General features: G+C 45.6%; 1 protein-coding gene and 1 long non-coding RNA gene across 3 annotated transcripts in view; both read right to left on the reverse strand.

Annotated features, from left to right (window-relative positions):
- Nucleotides 1-688, reverse strand: part of LOC103599663 — a 10,789-nt gene extending 10,101 nt beyond the window's left edge. The window contains exon 1 of the long non-coding RNA XR_551310.1: nucleotides 9-688. This is a non-coding gene — a long non-coding RNA (uncharacterized LOC103599663). The remainder of the gene's footprint in view (nucleotides 1-8) is intronic.
- Nucleotides 689-994: 306 nt separating this feature from the next.
- DPF3 (D4, zinc and double PHD fingers, family 3) overlaps nucleotides 995-17,129 on the reverse strand; it is a 202,692-nt gene continuing 186,557 nt past the window's right edge. The window contains exons 8-9 of one of the 2 annotated variants that reach the window (XM_008583824.1): nucleotides 4,365-4,493; nucleotides 995-1,477 (exon numbers count right to left, since the gene is read on the reverse strand). In XM_008583824.1, the coding sequence (XP_008582046.1) occupies nucleotides 1,275-1,477; nucleotides 4,365-4,493 (332 nt within the window). In that variant the 3' untranslated portion in view covers nucleotides 995-1,274. The remainder of the gene's footprint in view (nucleotides 1,478-4,364; nucleotides 4,494-17,129) is intronic. The other variant, XM_008583818.1, reaches the window with a different exon arrangement.

Raw genomic sequence — 17,129 nt, forward strand, 5'->3', positions numbered from 1 at the left:
CAACATACCTTTTGACTAGGACCTCGCTGCTGTTCATTCCTGGGACTGCCAGCGAGGTGGAGGGTCTTCTCCATCGCCCAGGGGTCTTGAGCAAGTGTTGCTTTGGTTTATTTCAGGAGGTGCTATTGGAAACATAAAACAAAGTGCCTGGGAGGCACTATCAAAAAATGGAAGAAACACGGGAGACTTGATCATCCAGCGGGTATTTATGTGTTTAAACAGGGGGAGGGGAAGGGAAATATACTACGAGGTATCGTTCTTTCTTCCATGAGGGCAGCCTGGGGTTATTCGGTCTCTGCTGAGCCCATGACTTTCTGCTAATATTCCATTCCAGCGTTTGGAAGTTGCTCTTTGCCAGGAGGAAAGTGAGGATGAACCAGCAACAACAAAACAGCAGCTCTGCAGACGCAGGAGGAGGAGCCAGCCCGAGAGGACACTGCTGGTCAGAGCCCGGCGCTGGAGGGCCCGAACTTGTCAGGAGCTGCTGACATTTTCTTGCAATTTTCTCACAAGCAGAGAGGAAGATGGAAAGGTCAGGGAGCAGAAGTGGGGAGGGGTCTGCCGTGGGGAGCCACAGGCTCCGTGGGGCACGGAAAGTGCACTCATCTCCCACTGAGGAAGTTCTCCCCCCGTGGCTCGCCTCTAAACAGGATATTACTTTGATTTCTTTGATTTCCCTTCTCTCCCAAAAAAAAAAAAAAACCTGATTCTAATAACAGCCAGAATATATAAATAATAATTTTTTAATGCTATTGGTTCTTTGTTTCCAAACCCAATGCTCCTCTTCTCTTCATTTTGCCAATAAATATGAAAACTGAGGAAATCAACTCTGCTCGTGTCAAAAAGATCCCCCTCCCCCCCAAAAAGAGATAATCCGCCTAACTTTCTATTTCTATGGAAAATAAATAGCACATCACGATGCCCTCTCTCTGAAGAACATCTGCTCGTGTCAAAAAGATCCCCCTCCCCCCCAAAAAGAGATAATCTGCCTAACTTTCTATTTCTATGGAAAATAAATAGCACATCACGATGCCCTCTCTCTGAAGAACTGTCACTCTGCGCTTTTGTTTAGTTTTGTTTCAGTAGTTTGTGCCTCTGTTGTATGTACTCAAAATAGAGGGACAGCAGGGGAAGGGACACATGGGAGGTGAGAAGAAAAAGCAAGGATAAAGGGAAAACCTAAGTCGTCTTTCATTTAAAAAAAAAAAAATCAGAACCAGAACAATGACCAAAGTCAGAGGGGGCTGATGGCCCAGAGAGTCTGTTCCATGGGTTTAGCAACCGCCCTTTTTATCTGCTGTGGGCGAACCCCGGCCACTGCGGCGTCCTCGACAGGAGCGAGGCTCTTCCAAATCGTCCTCATCAAAGCCGTGGAAAGTTGACGTGTCACTTTCTGACGTGGAACCGAATAAGTCCTCCGTGGTGCGTGCTGCGGCCGCTGCCTCCTTCTCCTTCCCGCCTTCTCCTCCCAAATGAGCTGACATGTATGATGAATATATCAGCACATGGGTTAAGCAACAGACAGCATTATTCATATTCTCATTACATTGTTACAATGTTATTCATAATAGCAAGATAATAAACCATTTTCATACCAAAAGGGATTAACCAGGTACATCACCTGGTGACAGGGATCTGGGACAAAGCAAACATTTCCAGGGAAGAGGGTGGCCTCCTCCCAGAAAAGGCATCATCTCTATCATAATATGTGCATCCACAGCTTCCGACAGCAAAAGATTCAGCCGTGGTTTCTTCTCTTCTGCACGCACACACATGCATGCACGCTCACCCGGCCCCGCCCCAGACAAAGATTTTCCTTGGTGGTTTTTAAGCCTGGTTGGTATTTCTTTGGTGTTTTTAGTTGGTGTTTCTCTGAACAATGTTTGTCCTTCACTTTGACAGTCAGCTTTACAAAGGTATTACTGTCACATAACCCATTCAAGGCGGTTAAGCCTCCATCCATTTCATTTTTATTTTTACCCGCTTCTAATCCCATTCTTTCAGAGCCCTTTCAATTCTGCCCTTACACCATGTAGTTCGTTTGCACTGAAAGCGAAAGGAAGTTGGAAGGTCTGATAAGTGGTGGTAATAAAAGAGTTTCTCGTCTGCTTTAACCACTGGAGGAAATTTCTGTGATCTGTACCCATATACCTGTGTGCATGTGTACACGCCTACCCCCCCCCCATACACACACACTCATTCAGACACACAAACTCCAGCCACTAAACACACCCAGGTCTCGGTTACTCCAGAAAGTTCAGACTAGTCAAATCTAACTCAGAGCACTAAAAAGGTGAGAAATAGGGAATTTTAAAAAAAAGCCTAATAAAATACAGTATCCTGAAATCCATTAAACTCAGGTTTAAACTTTTTCACATTCTGAACAGGCCCAGGACTGCACCCACATAAGGTAGTGATGTCCCACTGATGATGCCAGATTGAGGACTCTCACTTTCTCCCGGGAAACAGAAGCAGTGGGGTTGACAGGAAGGGAAGGACAGCTCTTTCAAGCTCCACACTCTTCTCTGGAAGGACTCTAGGGAGGCCCCAGAGACATATTCGCCCACCTTCCTTAACAAGCACATCCCAGGGGCCAGTGTTACCTGTTTATTCCCAAGGTATCAACTATTTCAGGAACAGAGTCAGACCTTGACTAAATGATACCAGAATTAATCCTTGGCAAATGCAATGAAAATACCTAGGCTAGTATAAATGGCCCCCTGGTCACATAGCAGACAGAACCTATGAAAGGAAAGCTGAGTGAAGGCTATGCAAAGAGAGGCTTCGTGTAGAAAAAACATCTTCCCACTTCTGATACCCATGGATTAAATTCAAGCACCCCATCTTTTGTAGGAAAGAAAGGGAGAGATTTATAGCAGTTTGCAGTGAGAATTCTGAAGCTTCCCTCTCTAACCCATCCAAACATACAGCAGTCCATAACGTTCTGCATAGAAAATCACTCCACCAAGTGACCTTGCTTCTGGCAGTCGAGGTTTTGTCTAATTGCTTGCTTTTAAAAAACACTAAATTAAATTTCATTTGTTTTATTTTCTTTTTAAGTATCTAAAAACCAGAGTTCACTGTCACAAGGGCCCTGTCTTCTAAGCACCAGTACAGTAAAAAGTTTAATGTTAGGTATCGTGTTTGGACACTAAATGAATTGACAGAATTGCACAAATGGGCCACCGTTAGGGTCCTTGAGAGTTCAATGTTGAGAGTTGCGTGCAGCAGAAACCACAGTCTTTTTTCCAATTTCTGACTTGCCACGCAAGTCGGTCTTGAGCCCCAAACAACCCTAACATCAAAATATCAGAGGGCTGAGCCTAAGGTCTGCAGACCAAGCATGGGAAAAATCTGAGGGGCTACAGTAGAGCCAAGTGTGGTCAGCTCAGTCCTTCTCTTGGGACTGGGTGTGGAAAAGACACTGGATAGAAAGAGATAAGGGAGAAATGACTCCTCACTGCTGGAACCAACTGCCCAATCGAACTGTGTTTCACCCACTAGTCAGTAGCTGAGACCAAAAATGAGGCTGAAATCCTCTCTCCTCCCTGCCTTGCACTTTGGTCTAAGTTGTGACATAAAACAATGTAAAAAATAGCTAGTACCAACCAGTCACTACCAGCCAAAAATAATGGTTTGAAGTGAAAAACAAAACAACAGCTTGAACAAAACTTAAAGACCTGAACTCGTTTTAAGAATAAAGAAATAAGACCTAAAGTTTCTTTTTGTTATTTTAGCCTTTGGATAGGTCAGAAATGAAGAAAGATATGCCAAGTCAAGTCCAGATTAACCCTGGGAATGTCTGTCCTTTTGCCTCCTGGATCCATCAGGGTCTCTTTCGTTGGTCCATGGGAGAAAATGGAATGTGTGGGCAAGGGGGGAGGGGGGTGTTTCTGCTGCTACCCAGGAACCCAGGGATCTGACACCCACAGATGTGGTTGCTCTCCCAATATACATGTGTCCACACTCTTCAGGTGTGCCCCAGGTACTTCCACAGAACGAACATGTTTTTGTCACGTGCGCGTCGCCCAATACACGAAAGCATGTTGCCTGTGTCTCTGGGTGTTTCACTGCGGTCCATCACAACACACACAAAGAAATAGCCATCTCACAGAAAGGCCGGACACAAGTCAAAAACTTCTCCTTGCCCTCTTCCCTGGACCCTAGGACATCACTTTTGGTTCTTAACACCCAAAGGAAAAAAAAAAATCAAAATGACCTGCAAACCCCTCTGCACCTGAAATCATGACCACCAAAACCTTTGCACTCCACTGTCCAAACCCCCCACCACAAGACAGCAGTGGAATGTGAGAGGAACAATTCCTGGGCTACAGGCACACGATGCAGGAAGGGGCCACACTCACCAGAGCGTCCACAGTCTGCACAGGACACCAGCTCTTCAGGCCGCCCACTCTTCTTGTTCATGTTAGAGCCCCCCAAGCAGAAGTCACAGTAGTTATTGGGAATGACTGTACCATCCGGTCCTTTCTGGGCTGTGGGAACATCAAATAAAATTCCAATTGTAGGCTGAGATGAGTTTCTACTGTCCCCTCTTCTCCTCCCACAGTGTGGTAGAATTTGCTCCAGAAAGAATATGCAATTTAGAATCTGAGGTTTTGTTACAACCAAGTTGTTAAAGTGGGCTAGGTTTTCTTTTTGATCCTTCTCGGTTCAATGGTACCAATGCCTTGCAAGTCATCCGGAGTTAAATTTTTACAATATATCCCAGCACTTTGTTTTTATAAAAGTCACCTGGCTCCTCTGATTGCATCCCTGGATGACCAAACCATCCAGACGGACCACTGGCCAAGTGAACTACTCTCAGCCCTGAACAACCAGCCATCAGGGCCAGGTCCCAGACATCAGATGGCAACCATAAACAGTGGTGTGCCAAGAGGAAGACAAGCGGTCACTGCAGGGACCTTGCCCTCGGGAAAGATGTTCTTGTTTAGGAGATATTCATCCTGTCCCTGAAAAGGAAAACAAAGAAGCACCAATGTGTTGTCATTTCCAAGTAGGACACCGAAGAGGCTTTTGGGGACTTTGATGAACATCTTGGCAGGTACGCAGGTGTCCATTCCTGTTCACCCTCATTTCTCTGAAGTTCAGACTCATTGATAATGGAAAGCACCCAGGACAAGTTAATCTGCAGACCTCAACTACCTAGAATCAGACCTGGACATGGGTTTACCAGGCGCTTAGCTCAGCCTCATGCCAGAGAGGGTTAAATGGTGAGTTAGTGGGCATGCCTCCTCACTCAAAACCTTCACAAGGAACTGAACACACTGACTTCACAGCTTACCTCTGCTGAGGGTCATTAAACAAAGACAAAGAAAAATCTTTAGACATGACCCTGAGAACAAAACCTTGTGAGAATAGCACAGGACCTCAGGCACTGAAATCATTCTCAATTTCTAGGGGCTGGCTGAAAAGCCTTGGACAGGTTCTTTGCACAGCGAGAAATGCTTCCATTTTCTTCTGTTTTTCTCTCCCTATTTATTGTGGACATTTCTTTGTTACATTCACACTTTCTTGTTTGCAACTACAAAGAAAAGTTTCTCTGTTTATGGGATCAGCCCTTACCACTGGTGTATCTCCCTCCTCCCCCTACCCAATGTCTGCTGCTATCTTTCACTTCACTGACTTACATTAATCTGGCTCCCATAGGGTACAAATCTGTAAAAGGAAGCAGATATGTGGGCAGAAATACCATCCAGACAGTAAGTGATAAACAGATTCACCCACTTTAATATGATTCCCTCTGGCCTTGACTTCCTCCGAGCTTCTGCTTTGCCTCCAGGAACAGAAAACTTACCTGGGGAAGGCGGAAGACAAAAGCTGGCAGAATCACATTATAGAGGGTTAATCCGTTTATCAGTTGCTATTTGGATTGTTTAATCAGTTTCTCAGTCATTGATTTCCATCTTCGGGGAGGCAGACAATTCTCTGCAGGAAAAGTGTTGGCTGTTTGGGGAGACAAAAGCTGGCGACCCCCGTGATCTGGCAAACGTCGTGGTCTGGCAAACGTGGGCTTTTCTTCATCAGTCACTGGATCTCAAAAACATCCATGTGGCATACAGAAGGGTTTTGCAAATAATCTCCAAAACTAGTATATCTGCAAAAATGTCACTGTGATCTGGCAAACGTGGGCTTTTCTTCATCAGTCACTGGATCTCAAAAACATCCACGTGGCATACAGAAGGGTTTTGCAAATAATCTCCAAAACTAGTATATCTGCAAAAATGTCACTCTGCCTATAAAATGTTCATTGACCAAATCCAGAAGCTCCAGGGTCCCTTTCTTCCTTTTCCCTCAACTGCCATCTTTGCCCTTTCTTAGAATTCTCCTAAGAAAACCCAAGCACACCCATGAAGCAAACAAACCCAGGGTTTCCTCGTCAACAGACAGATGGAAATCTATCAAGTGATAAACAGAAAGAAGAGATGGGATATATTAGATTGAGGGCTGAGTTTCATGATTAATTTGAACTACATTTAAGATGTGGAGATGCCAGTCACAACTTAGGTAGTTTCCTGCATGAAAGGCAATCAAAGAATCCCATGTAAATCATTCCATAAAAACTCTCCGGGGGCCCAGTCTCCCCATCTGTCTCTCTCCTATACTCTTAGGGACTTCCTATAACGTCTGACTTCCTCCCCATTCACAAAATCTTTAAGCAGCCAAAGAATCTGATTTTCTCCAACACCCCGTATCTCTTGTGATGTATAAGGATAGATAAGTAAAATACAGAGGTTAAGAACTTCCAGATAATTCTTTAGAATATTCACCACCAACAGACCATGGGTAGAACATTCTACTGAATCAGGAACTCCAATACTGCAAGAAATAAGAAAACTTCAGAAATGATCTAGTAAAGCAAAGCAGACGTTGAGGGAGGAATTGATCTTATGTAAAAAGACCAAAGGAACAGAATTTGAATCATCTGAAGAAGGGAAGTTTCCAATTAGACTGAATCAGAGCAGGGTCCCCACCTATATTTGTGTTGGTTGTTGGCCATACAAAGTACCTGTTCAAGGGGGTGAAGGAGACTCTAAAATCCCATTTGTAGGCCCTGGTGTGTGCAGTTATGACACGGTGGCCCAGAATAGAAAGTGGTAGTGAACAGCTATGCTTTCTTTTCGGAGAAATCCTTTTGGCTTCATTTCCTACCCTCTTCTTACGACAATGAGTTCAAAGCATCTTGCCATCAGGAAAATATAGCATGGGATGAACTAATAGCTTATGCACCTGGTTCTCTTACACATTCCGGTATTTAGGGTTGGTTTCTTAGTGAGGGTTCTCCCATGGAGCTCTCCAAATTCCCAGCCAGAAGTGACCACTCATGCCTTGGGGAGGGCACTCTGTCTACATTGCTATCATGCCCCTTCTCTTGTTTATACCCTTGTACACCTGCCTCATCTCCCTGTATTCAATAACCTACTCCTTAAGGTCAGAGACCATATCCAACTCGTTGGAACACCTACCCGCACTGCACACCAGAAATGGTTGCCAACAATTGGTGGGATGATGACTTAGAAAGGGAGGGCAGAGTGTGAATAGGTGGCATGGTGATGTCCCTGGGACCTTCTCCTGGGGGACAGAGCACTATGTTTGTTTTCCCTGTGCCACACTCTTCCATCCCTCTGCTATCGTTCACTGCCTCTGCTTTATTTCCCCACTCCTCAGAGGCACTGCACACCAGAAATGGTTGCCAACAATTGGTGGGATGATGACTTAGAAAGGGAGGTCAGAGTGTGAATAGGTGGCATGGTGATGTCCCTGGGACCTTCTCCTGGGGGACAGAGCACTATGTTTGTTTTCCCTGTGTCACACTCTTCCATCCCTCTGCTATCGTTCACTGCCTCTGCTTTATTTCCCCACTCCTCAGAGAGGAGAGCTGGTTTATGTCCAGATGGATTGGTCAGTCATCTGGCCTGGTCTCACAGCCAGCTCCCAGGGTATCAAGAGTGGGTAGCTCAGGACCCTGGATGCTGGTAGAATAACACCGTACCCTCCTATGCTAGGTGAAACATCATTCCGTATACAAGCACACAAGAAAATATAAGACTAGGATTCACTATCTCTTGACAAGGGGATACCAGGTCATATCCCCCCATTCAGCCTCCCTTTAGTTCAACTTTTTGTTGGGAAGAAAAAGAAGTGGACATTTATTATACTAAAAAACGGTGGCAGATGCTATGCTAGATGCTTTACATATGTTATGGCCCTGGATGCTGGTAGAATAACACCGTACCTTCCTATGATAGGTGAAACATCATTCCATACACAAGCACACAAAAAAATATAAGACTATGATTCACTGTCTCTTGACAAAGGAATACCAGGTCATATCCCCCCATTCAGCCTCCCTTTAGTTCAACTTTTTGTTGGGAAGAAAAAGAAGCGGACATTTATTATACTAAAAAACGGTGGCAGATGCTATGCTAGATGCTTTACATATGTTATGCCATTGATTCTTACAAAAACTTCATGAAATTGGGATTATTTGACAAATGAGGTAACTGAAATCCAAAGAGATTAAGGTGCTGGCTCCAGACCCCAGTTATGCCTTTTTAGAGGCAGGATTCACCCCTGGTTTGTCTGTGTCCCCAAGATTCTACCTCTAATCACACTCCTCTGCCTCCTGGGAAGTCCAGAGGCAAACAATTTCTGGCCATAGCTTGCATATAAAATATTTTATAAATCTTTTTAGAGTCAACTTGACTCACTCAATATGTTATTTACGAAGCCCAAAGTGATACTGGCCTGATAAAAGTGGAAATTCCCTTTGAACCTGAATGTAATGCCCCTACCACAGTAATCTATCCTGGGTGATCCTGTTTATTGTCATATACTCTGTGAAAACACTTCTCTGGAGAATTCCAGAGGCTCATGTAGGAATTTCTTTTTAAAATAAAGCTCACTCCATGGCTAGATTGGCCTATGGCCTGACCCAGCCATGAGCAATTTCCTGGTACTGTCTATGAGATCATTATAAAAAGGATTTTACTATAAATAGGAAGTTTGCCCGGAGCTTGCAAGTGGGATTTAAATAGAGTCTCTGCTTTTGCATATGGGAAATTGAGTCCCGCTTTATAGAATAAGATGACGGCAGGGCAAAGACCCGAGAGGTGTCTCAATGGCAGCGCCCACGATGATGGATTTGGTTTTCTGTTGATTAATGTTCATGGGCTGAGATCATATAAGAGATACAAATAAGCTGCCGAGAAAATAAAGTGAGCCTTAAGAGTTTAAGAATTTACCTGGGGGAGATAACTCTAAAAAGCTCAAAGGGAAATTAGGAACAAAGATCATGAAGAAGTGCAGAAAAAAAATAACAGAAGGTGGGAGGGAGCATTCAAGCAAATCAAAGCAAGAAAAAGGAAAAGCCAAGCTTCAAACAGTCCCACCTCCACGCTCAGGAAAGGGAGAGCTGGGATTCTAGCAGGTATAAGTGCACGCTGCAGGATTTTTGAGTTAAATCAGGCCTTGTGTCTATGGCAAATGAGACCCCAAATCTTCCATAAAACTACTACCCAGACACGGCTGTCTTTCCCCCTTTCAGTCTGATCACTGCTGCATGTGCCTGCTAGTCACGAAAAGAATGAGTGGCAGAGACAGTCTGGCCACCAGCAACTGCTCCTCATCTGGGTTCTGCTGAGACCAAAGCTGCATCCCAAGTGTCCTAGGGAAAGAGGAAGCAGGCCAGAAGTTTAAGTTCCTCCTCGGCACACGCGCAGAAGCATGGCCTCCCATCCTGAGCAAAGCTCAGACCTCCTGCCAGGGCCTGGTGTGCAACAACACGCGGCCGTGCTCAGTGTCCCCCAGCTCACCCTGGCCCCAGCCCCAGTTCAGCAGCTGTTTGGGGGTGGGGGCCTGCTAGTTTGAGGAATGAAGCCCTGGGGGATCTCAGGGGCAGTGAGCAGAGCCCTCCGGGAACAGATGTGCCTCTCCTCGCCCCTCTCTCTTGTTCCCCACCACCCTCCACAGCTGACAGTTCCCGTGTCCCTCCGCAGGTCTGACATGTTTCCATAGCAACCGGAATCCTGGGCTCCAGCAGCCTCTGCTCTTGCCACCTGTTATTACTTCATCTCTCAAGTGTAAAGCATCCTAGCCCAGTGCCACTTGGCTGTGCAGAGCGCATCTTCAGAGGACAGAGTAAAGAAAAGGGGAGAGGAAAGGAGGGGAAGTGGAAAGGCAGCCCCAGGCTGGCCACACTGGCCTCATAGGACAGGCCGGGCTACAGGAGGAAGCTGCGGAGCAGGGAGGGTGAGGGGCAGGGTGTGCACCGACGTGCCTTCCCTTCCAAATCAGCCAGCAGGCCTCAGCTGGAGGCCACCGCCACATCCTGCCACCTTCTAGCCAGCCTTTAATGAGGGCCGGGAAGGGAGGGGAGGCGGGCATGGGCTGCTGGGAAGAGAGGTGGGCGCCGGGTATGGAGCCGGCCAGGACAGGGTTAAAAGTGGCCCAGAAAGACTGTGGGAGGCTGGACCGAGGGCAAACAGCATCAAAGCCTGTATAAATGGCCTTAATTCTCATGCTCCCGATGCCCTGCTCCCTACATGTTTACTCATATAAATTATCCCCAAGGCCTGTCACCTTTCTTCATTGCTTCCCTAGAACTGATGAAAAAATAAATTCCACACATCCCAGGAATAAAAGTGTTGGGATGCCATTCAGGCTGGGCCTTCTTGGCCACCCAGTGGCAACTCAGGCCCCGTTCCCGGGCTCCAGGAGGAAGACATCTGCCGCCTTCCTCCAGAAGGTGGAGGGGCAGGGGAACCAGGAGCCCACCAGGGAACAGACAGCAGGGCCTGCTCACCACACACCATGAGACCATCGCATCCTGCACGGCACAGAACCCGCTCTTCCCCACGGGCCATGTTACCATCGGCACTGAGGATGCTGTGCATGTATGATAAGGGTCGGGGGGAGGGTAACACAGAATGATTCCAGGCACTGAGATTAGCTCGCCTGGAGAAGAGAAGGCCGAGGGCTGACTTAATAAGGCTTCAAGTTTATGGAGGGGGCTGATAAATCGTCACACCCCATATCACCAAGGACAACATGAGACAAAATGAGCTGAAATGGCAGCATATACCACAGGACACTAGAAATGGAGGTGGTTAAACAGCCAAAGTCATGGTCAGAGGGGTGGCTTCTCGGAATAGGCCTGTGCACACAGGGAAGGGGGCCCTAGGCCCAGCTGTTTGGGTGTGCTGCCTATCCAGAGGCAAGAGAATATGCTAGGTGACATCTTAAGGTGCCTTTTAGGCCTGTCCTTTGAGGATTCCAATAGGATGAAAGAAGAGACAGAAAAGCGAAGTTTTCCAGAGGAAGCTGGCCTTCCATCACTGTTTTCTATTTGTGTATGTGCCTCTTTCCCTATTAGCTGTGAGCTCCCTAAGGGCAGGGGCGGTGTCCTTCACCTCTGTATCCCTGGCACAGCGACGGATGCAGAGCTGACAATAAGTACTTAATGAAGGATGGACAAATCTGCACAGAGGCAAAGGCAAATAAGACTAGGGACTGAGCGGCTGCAAAGGCCCCAGAGTACAGAGTGACAATCCCAAGGCTTTGCAAGCACCAGTCCCTTCCATATCAGGAGACAGAAAGAGTGGGGAGTAGAAATAACTGGCCTATTGGAGAGAAGAAAGCCCACGGTCTGCTCTCCCACAGGAATCCTCTCCCTTAGGCATTTCTTAGAAAGCCAGAATGAAAGGAATTAAGAATTCCCAGATTCAGTTGGCCCCAGCATCTCATTCAGCCTCTCGCTGGGTCCAGCAGTAACTAGTGAGAAAACAGACCCCTGCTTTATTATGTGTTTTGGTGGCTGTAAAATATTATAAAAATTTTTAAATGTGGTGTCAGCCCTCCCATCCCTCCTATGCCTGTCTTCTTTTCCTTCATCATACCAAGGGTCTTCAAAAAGTTCATGGAAAGATTCATATTATCTTATATTATCCACAAACTTTTGAAGTACCCCGAGATATAAAACTCGCACCTTCAGATACAAACCTTGTGAATATTTACTCCTAAAAACTGGACTGTAAAAGCAGAAAACACATATCTGCTCATGCTGATGTCTCCACCTTAAAGGACATATTTGGTTAGAGGTGCATTTTGCAATTTGCCAGAAGGTTGCAACAATCTGCCTGGAGTTTGCACACCATGTCACCAGTTCTGGGGCTAGAAGGTTGCATGACCCACCAGTAATGTCCTTTGGTGCTCCAGCCTTTAGCAGTTAATGCTGTGTCTCACTGATGCTTCAGAAAAGTGAGAAAAAGGCCCAGCAAAGCACATGAATTTTCTCAGTGTGATTAGGGAAAGCACAACAAGGTATTTCAGTTTCCCCAGTGGAAGATCATAGGGTCAGTTCATGCCTTGGCAGAGCAATTCGTTATTGCCATCAAATGAGCCAGCTGAGGGGTGCATGTTAACATGAGAGTGACTATATCAGCATGGCTCTAAACAAAGTGCTCTCTCTCCCCTTAAAGAATTTCAGGACATCTTGGTATGTTAGAACTGGACAAGTTTCATTGATTGAAGTTGTCAGGATATTATTACTGTGATGATTAGAATTCAGCAAGCCCCTTCCCATTCTGCCTATTCCTGCCCCTCTGCACCTGCCTAACCACCACCAGCACTGAACTCAGTCCACAAGTAGATCAGCATCTTCTATGTCCTTCACAAGGAAAAACAGTATCTAAGAAAAGGAAAAGAATGCGCCTCTTGCTTCAGACCTGAGGATTAGGAACGAGTCAAGAGACCACAGAGCTGAGGGGCAGCACGGCCCAGGCCAGGACACTCCCAAAAGGCAAGCCAGGAAGTAGGTGCTGGAAGCCAGAGACATTTGCCCCACGTGGGACGGAGCATTAAGGAAAGAACAAAAATCAAGCCTACACCTTAGATTTAACAGTACAACCTGACTCCTGGCCAGTTACTGACTCAGAGCATCCAAAGGAAAAAAGAATTAAAAGGAAATAGAGTGACTGAACATAGTCTTCGAAAGCTACATTTCTCTAAGGTAAAGGTTCACCTGGGAACTTGCTGAAAATGCAAATTCCAGGGCCATGCCTCACACCTACTGAATTGGAAACTCTGGGAGTGGGATCCAGCAGTCTGCATTTTAAAGAAACCTCCAGGTTATTCTGATGCAAGATCAAGCTTGAGAACCATGGCTCTAATGTGACATGTGACAGTCATATCACCTTATACATTTTCTGTTAATGCTTTGCTTTGTATGAGTTAACTTATTTAATTTTCATCATCACCTATGAGATAGATACCATTGATGCTCTGATTTTACAGGGGTGATACTTGAGGCACCATGAGCTAAGTGGCTTGTCTAAGGTAGCGTGTTAGTCAGTGGCTAACTCAGCTCTGACCCTAGGTAGTGTGGCCCTTAGCTGACCCACCGGAGATACCACCCTACCATAAGCACCTATAGCCACGCACCTAAGGGAAGTCAATCAGAGAGGTCAGCAGGGCCTAAGCACGCAGGGCTTTACAGGCGAGGGCTCTCCAAATGTTACTGTGCAGATCACCTAGAGATCTCACTAAAATTCAGATTAGAATTCATACATCCGGGTTGGGGCCTGAGATTCCAGATGTCTTATGAGCTCCCCGCTGGTGGCCAGGACATAGAGAGAGGGAGACAGACGTAGGGTACATCTTGGAGGGAGAGCTGCTGTGGGCAGTGAAGGAAACAAAGAGCCAAGAGTGAATCCTAGGACTTTCTCTTCAGGCACAAACATTGTTTTTTTTTAAAGAACAAGGTCAAAAAAGATATAAGAGCAAAGGAAGACAATGAGACACAGAATGAGAGAGAAAGATGCAGAAAAATTAATGAATAGAGTGATGTGTAGTTTTTTTTTATAGTAACACTTATTTACCAATTAAAGTTTCAACTGGAATTTGTAATGCAGGGGGTGGGGTCCATACAACATCACAGACAGCTGAAGTTAGTAAACAGTTTTGAAGGGTAAATGTGCCTCCTATGGACTGAAGTGTGTCCATCACCCCCAAAATTCATATGTTGAAGCCCTAACCCCCAATGTGATGGTATTTGGAATGGGGCCTTTGGGAGGTAATCAAGTTTAGTGAGGTTTTGAGGATGGGGCCCTCAGAATGGGATTAGTGCCCTTATAAGACACCTGAGAACTTGCTTCTCTCTCTGCACCCATGCACACCGAACAAAGGCCATGTGAGAACACAGGGAGAAAGCGGCTGTCTGCAACCCAAGGAGAGAGCCCTCACCAGACACTGACCTTGTTTGCACTTTGATCGTGGAATTTCAGTCTCCAGACTGTAAGAAAAAATTCCTGTTGTTTAAGCCACACAGTCTGTAAGATTGTATTATGTTAGCCCTAACTGACTAAGAGTGCCTCTTAATGCATTCACCTCTTTTGAAAAGCCACTATGCAATATGATGCATTAGACAATTGGCTGATAGATGTAAATTAAGGGGCATCAGTAGAATCATGACAAAGATTCAAGCCTGGGTCTGGTACCCATCACTTGGGGTTCCAATGTCCTGACAAAACTGAATGGTGTCTAACTCAAGCCCATTCATATCTCAGCTTCCCATCTTGTTGACTGTGTGACTTGGGATAAGTTACTCAACCTCTCTGAGCCTCAGCTTCCTGGTCTGTAAAATGAGAGTAATGGCACGTGCCCAACAGACTTGTGAACATTACATGAGATGATGCATGTAAGATGCCTGGCCTCTAGAAAGTGTTCTGTCATTTCTTTCCCTCTTTCCTCTCCCACAGGCAAAATAATTTTATTTCTGACAATGCAGGGGGAAAAAAGTCAAAGGCCTAAATAAGTAAGCTTCCCCAAGAAGTGGCATATGACTTATGAATGCACATTCATGCTCCACATCCATCACTTGGTCTTTGTGTGTCTTTTGTCCTCAAGGGATATAGCTCCTACCTTACAGGGTTATTGTGAGGAATGAATGAGGTAAATGTGGCACACTCAGCACAGTGTCTCACACATTCAAGTATGGCAGCAAGTAGTATCGTCACTGTGTTGTTCAGTACATGGAACTTTTCAATCCTGAACGTTCTAGGTAATTAGCTAAAAATGTGAGAGAAATAAAAGAAGCTCAGAGAGAGCTGAGAGACATGTGGAGATCTGATCCTGAGGAAGCAGCACTGTAAAGAAAAGGGTGCCACACTTGGCTAGATTCCACACCACACTGGGTTTTGTGCATACATCTTATGACCCCGATCACACCAGAAGTTCTCCTAGGGCTGACACCACTGGACCTTTCTGGAGGCCTGTTAAATTTATCCCCACAACTAGGCACTCAAGACATACTCATATTTAGCCATAATAGAAGGATCTGTGTCCCCTATCTAAGATTTAGTGCAGGACGTGCCAGGGCCAGCTCAGGCTCCGATAGTTATGCCTGATGTCAATGAGATCCCATAGGCAGTTAGCTTCACAGGAATAGAAAAGTCCCATCACACTGCCTCGGATGGAGTCCCTGACTCAGATTAGCCATCTGTGATCACAGACATGCTCTGTTGGTCCAAATGGGACAGAGATGGGATATTAGCACTCACGAAGTGCAGGCACTGTGCCAAACACCGACATTATCTCATTTAAGACTCACAGCAACCCCATGAGGCCAGTGTGATTATTATCTCTGTTTTACAGATGAGGCAGAGAGTGTAATAACTGACCCACACCCATGCAGCTAGAAGACGGCAGGGTGGCAGGGTCATGATTCACACCCTGACCTGAACAATTCCAAAGCCACTCTCACAGCCACTAGGTCAAGGATGTAGATGACCCATGGGGCTGGAAAGTTAACTCCAAGTATACCTCCAAGGACCAGAGCAACACCTCAGGTTCTTTGCTTTGTAATCTGTAAACTGTTTAGTTAAATAATAATTCACCTAAAGAGCACCTGTTGCTAGTTTCCACATTTGATCTTTGGGGAGCAAGAAGCAGCTCGCTTTCTCAGAAAAAGCCCTGTATCTGAAGTTTCCTTTATCTCCCCTGTAACAAAGGCTGAATTTCCTGGGTCGAAGCTGGGTAAGTGGTTGGCTGTATGGGCTTTATGGCTTTTCAGGCACCTTTCAGAGTGACCCAAATTTTTTAAGCTTGTTTCAAAGGTAATTTTCACTGTCTCTTAAAGCTGTATTAGCTGTCCCTGGGCCATATATTAGAGGACAAGAAATGTCAGAAGGTTAACATCTGTGAGATCTTTCCCATCAGTGTGGCAATGACATCATATGCTTCTTTTAGATAATTTGCACATTATCAGACTAATTTTCAGATTATCTAATCAGCAGACATTACCCTTAATCAACTCAGTTCTCCCCTTTCAGTTCTGCAGAGTACAACTTGCCCTCGAAAGGCATCCTAGGACTGGGGCCTTTTTATCTCTCAACAGAGATGGAAAGCCTAATTCTTACACCACCATTGCACAGGAGGCTGAGATACCTGGGGACCCAGACAATGCAACTTCAATTTCATGGACCTACCTGAAAAATAAACTTGAAATAAATTTTATAGACCCACAGTTTAAAAATCATTTCCCTCTTATCCCATCACACACTCCTGCTCAAGATTATGAGCTCCTCCAGGACAGGGGCTGAGTTGTACTCCCATCTGTACTTCCTAGTCCCAGTATATAGAAACTATTCAGTGCCTGGTTACTCAACTGATGAGTGGATGATGGATGGATGAGGCTCAATTTATTTACACAGAATTTTCATCTGGGTCAAGTACTTCATAAGTGCTCATCCCTACCACAAAAAGCACCTTGAGAACATCATCTATAATAGATTCCCACTGTGCAGAGATGTTATAAAGAAATTCGGGAAGAATTCTGACATTGTAAGCTATGTCAAAGGGGTTTTGAATTCAAATCCAGTGCTCTTTCTGCTACCCAAGCCCCAGTGGGGCTGTCTGCCAAGGCTGCACTTAAGGAGTCAGCGTGGAATGCTTCTGAGTGGCACGTCTCAGGGTCCTGACCCCTAAGCCCTCCTTCCAGTTATTCATGTGTATGTATATCTGTGTGTATGTGATTCTGTATGTACACACACACACACACACACACGGTAATTTCATTTGCAGAGAGTAATGAAGGTGCTAAGAGAAATGGAGGA

This window comes from Galeopterus variegatus, unplaced genomic scaffold, assembly GCF_000696425.1.
Source record: "Galeopterus variegatus unplaced genomic scaffold, G_variegatus-3.0.2 Scaffold101, whole genome shotgun sequence".
Classification (NCBI taxonomy): Eukaryota; Metazoa; Chordata; class Mammalia; order Dermoptera; family Cynocephalidae; genus Galeopterus; species Galeopterus variegatus.